The 4,173-nt window shown below is 32.9% G+C and overlaps 1 protein-coding gene across 1 annotated transcript; it reads left to right on the top strand.

Annotated features, from left to right (window-relative positions):
- The first annotated feature begins 3,172 nt into the window (after positions 1-3,172).
- LOC149566652 (uncharacterized) lies at positions 3,173-3,788 on the top strand. Its single transcript, XM_089819974.1, has 3 exons — positions 3,173-3,283; positions 3,415-3,483; positions 3,563-3,788. Exons 1-3 carry the CDS (start codon positions 3,175-3,177, stop codon positions 3,706-3,708), a joined length of 324 nt encoding a protein of 107 aa, XP_089676100.1. The 5' UTR covers positions 3,173-3,174; the 3' UTR covers positions 3,709-3,788.
- Positions 3,789-4,173: the final 385 nt, after the last annotated feature.

Genomic DNA, 4,173 nt, shown 5'->3' with positions numbered 1-4,173 from the left:
CATAAAGAAAATGAAAATGCAATAGAATGCCCCAAATTCCATACAAGCATATATCGAGATGATCAAGTGACAAAAAAGGTTCCTCACAAGGTTCTTTGTTACATCCCCATTATTCCACATCTTAAATGATTATTCAAGTGTAGTAGCTTGGCACAATTTATGGATTAACATGCACACAATTGAAGTCAAGATGACATTATTTGAATGCCTATGGATGGTTCAACATTTAAGGACATAGAGGAAAATTTTCCACACTTTAAAGAAGAACTTTAAAATCTCAAGCTTTCTTTGGAAACTAAGAGTGTCAATCCATATGGAGAGATGAGATTTGCTTACTCGGTCTGGCCTATTTTTGTTATCAACAATAACCTTCCTCCATGGATGCCAATAAAGAGGGAACACATTATGTTGGCAATGATTGTTCTAGGTATTTAATTATTTTATTGTTACCTAGATGTAATTATAAGTCTTAGAGTGAAATGACCACAATAATTATTTGATGTTGTTCATTCAACTAGGTAAGTATCAAGTGAAAGATATGAAAGTATATATTGTGCCTCTTATTGACAAGTTCTTGGTGTTATGGAATGGTTTCACTATGTATGATATCTATAGACCAATTGGACAAAAGAAATTCAATTCCATGCAATGCTTGTGCAGACAATTCATGATGCCCCAGGGTTGACACATTTTTGTGGTATTCTATGTTGAAATCTAGTTGTACACAATAATACTAATTCCAAAAATGAACATATTTAATCCAATTGTATCATTATCTTTTAGTTCTTCAAACAAATGGAAATTTTGCATGTCCAATATGTGGTCCAAAGATGAAATCTTGTCATTCCAAAAGTTTAAGAAACTAGGTGTTTGATGAGAATAGGCACTTCTTCCACAAAAAAAGATAAGTTTTAAAAAATGTTGAAAATTTTATTTTCAATGGGAAAGAATAGACTACATCAAAGCCATGAAGAATGACACATCACCTATGGCAGTTAGAATATAATATAATTTGAGGTCGTCAAGGCATCAGTACTGACCACCTTCGAAAGGGACTAAAATATTATCCCAAAGGATTTAGTAGAATGCCCTACTACAAGTAGCTACAAATTGTACATTTGTTTGATACCATGCATATTGGAAAGAATGTAACACAGACACTGTGGAAAATATTGGATGGAAGGCATGACAAATAAAAAACTTGCCAAAATTTATAGTGACATTGATGATTCCAATCATGCAATGAAAAATATCATTGAGTCAAATAGCAATGGAGACCGGATTAATGCAAGTGCTCTTTTTTGGTTATTAACTAAGTAGAAAAGTAATGCCATAAAAGAATTCATATGAAAAATGAGATTTCCTGCAAGATTTGTTGTGAATATAACCAAATTTCATATCAAAGAAAAGTGAATTTGGCCCAAGGTTGAAAACACATGATTGGCATACCTTCATCAAGGTAAGTCATAGTCTTTTGTATTTACAATATATTTGTGAAACTGCATTCAATTTTCATTGTAAAATGTTAGAAAAGAATGAAATTATCAGTTGACAATTGTTACAATATATTCTACCCTTATTTCTCCCAAACAACTTCGACAACAATATCAAACAAGTGAAATATGATCTTGGAAAATACATGAGGTAAGTAGTGATATTTGTTCAATATATCAAACAAGCAATACATTGTAAAGTCTCGTATTTATATATTTTTGAGTCTTGAATCCCTTGTAGGTGGTTTTCATATAAAGAAATCCATAAAGAAGATATAAAATATTGGAAGAAAAGAATTCCTCTACTAATGTGTGAAATGAAAAAGTGTTTAACTTCAACTTTTTTAATGCACAAGAACACTACCTCATACACCAAGTTGAGGAGATTGAATTGTGTGGACTTGTACAGCCTAGGTCAATGTGGATGGTTGAGAGACACTTGAAATTTTTGAAGGGTTTGGTTTGAGAAAGAGCACGTCCTGAGGGTTCTATGATTGGGGAATATATGGCATACCAGATGATGGTGTACGTTACTCAGTATCTTCCTAATCTTGCAGCAAAGACCCATATAGATTTCATTTGGGATCTCGACTCCAGTAAAAAATTCAAAGGGGGGTACTTGGTGGGGAAAGGTAGATTTAGGAAAGTGAAAGGTAATAAATTATGAGACATTTTTGTGGTTAATTAATTCTTAATCTTCAAAATAAATATGTCCTAATTCATCTATTTACTTTTGTACAGTTGCTAAACAGTGGGATGCAATATATTTGGTTATTGTAAACAATCAAAGATTGGATGACAGTATGGATTGAAAAATCTCAACATTCTAGTCATGGATTAAAATGGGAATCTGTGTCTTCATTAGTTTAACAAGCTCATTTTAATAGAGATCCCAATGTTACACAAAAGGAAATAGATTTAGCATATGTTTTAAGTGATCTCCAGGTACTTATAAGTTTGTTAATCAACCGTATATTTTTGAACTCGTGATGGAATAATTTATACATGTTTGACATTACTGTAGGTGAAACACCACAAGACTATGTTTAACAATGGTTATAGATTTTACATCAAAGATTTAGATGACACAAAGGGAACATGTGATTTTGGGATAAGTGCAGTCTTCCAGGTGACCAATATTTCATCTAGAAATGACTTACATTCTCAACAATCTCAAAATCAATACTATGGAATTTTGGTTGATATACCTGACTGTGACTTTAATTCCTTCAAATTAATTCTCTTCATCATCAAATGGTACAAACTATGACTCAATCAAAATGAACCTGATAGAATTGTTATTGACCATGAGAATGGATTTATAATGATTAATACAAGGTTATTTGAGCCAATTGGGGATGAGCCCTATGTTCTTCCAAGCCAATGTGAGCAGGTATTTTACTCAGAGGTTCCACATAAACTGGGTTGGTCATTTGTTGTTAGACGTGATTCAAGGGAAAGGTCAATAATGTGATGGAAGAAGAAGATATCAAGGAAGAGGAAGAAGTGGATGATGATCGAGGGTTAGTCGATGATGCTCCATAAGCAAATGATGTTGCTACTGATGACGATAATGATGCTTCTACTAACCACAATGATGATGAGGGGGAGGGGGAGGGGGAGGATGATGATGATCATTGTGGTGGTAGTGGTGGTGATGATGATGATGATTATGATGATGATGATGATGATGACCATGATGACGACTAAGATAGTGGTGGTGACAATGTTGATGATGATGATGATCCTAATGATGAGATGGATGAAGAATAATATATATGTATATACATGTAAATATTTTCTATTCAATTTTTTATTTCTAAATTATTAATACAATTAAACATTTTAAATTGAATTTGGTGTAGTAATATAAATTTAACTATAATATGTGTTGGGATTAATAAAACATCTTATATTGTAGTTGCAGGGGATGCAGATGATGAGTGTGCTGAGGTCCAAGCCAACGGGAAAGATGATGTGGTTGGACAAGGTAAAGAGCACTACAATGTTCTTTTAAATATTTAAAGCCTCATTTTGTTTAAATTTAACCCTTTTATTTGTTATTGCAGAGGACCAACCTTTACTAAGGACAGCGAGTGCACATCCACGGGTGAGAAGAAATATTGATGATGACATGGATATGCCTTTGCAACAATATAGGGAAGGACAAAAAAGAAAAATAGAAAAAATAAATTATTCATGTGAACTTATGTAACTTATTTGATAATGACTGATGTTTATGTATAGATGTTTTATTTATGTTCTACTGAATGTTCATGTGAATGTTCTAATGAATCTTATGTTTCAATGTTAATGTGAATGTTCTAATGAAACTAATGTGTTAATGAATGTTATCATGTGATAATTCATGAATGCTACATTTTATTAATAGGATGTGATGGGGACACAACCCAAGAACAGAATGGACACAACAGAAAAGGAAAAATTGTATTAACTGAAAAATAAGCTAGTACATTCAGTACAGAGCAAATAAACTTCAAAACATGCCCTAAGGGCTTACAATAGCATAAATCTGGAGATAATTTCTCCTGTCAGTACCTCCTCTCAAACTCCACTCCGAATTGCCTTTTACAATACCAGAAATCTCCTTAAATAGACCCCGGAGGGTTAAGGACTAGAAGTACATTCTAGAAAGTGCTAGTAGGCATCCACCGACCAA

This window comes from Cupressus sempervirens, chromosome 3, assembly GCF_028749045.1.
Source record: "Cupressus sempervirens isolate cs-2001-9-10 chromosome 3, ASM2874904v1, whole genome shotgun sequence".
Lineage (NCBI taxonomy): Eukaryota > Viridiplantae > Streptophyta > Pinopsida > Cupressales > Cupressaceae > Cupressus > Cupressus sempervirens.
The sequence above is the reverse complement of the archived record's forward strand: the minus strand, read 5'-3'. Positions and strand labels throughout refer to the sequence as shown.

What these genes read in the sequence shown, in the direction of transcription:
- LOC149566652 (XM_089819974.1), top strand. Translation starts at nt 3,175, where the DNA reads ATGATGATGATGACCATGATGACGACTAAGATAGTGGTGGTGACAATG. An exon ending in TAATATATATGTATATACAT is followed by an intron (nt 3,284 to 3,414) that starts GTAAATATTTTC and finishes CTTATATTGTAG; the next exon opens with TTGCAGGGGATGCAGATGAT. An exon ending in AGATGATGTGGTTGGACAAG is followed by an intron (nt 3,484 to 3,562) that starts GTAAAGAGCACT and finishes TTGTTATTGCAG; the next exon opens with AGGACCAACCTTTACTAAGG.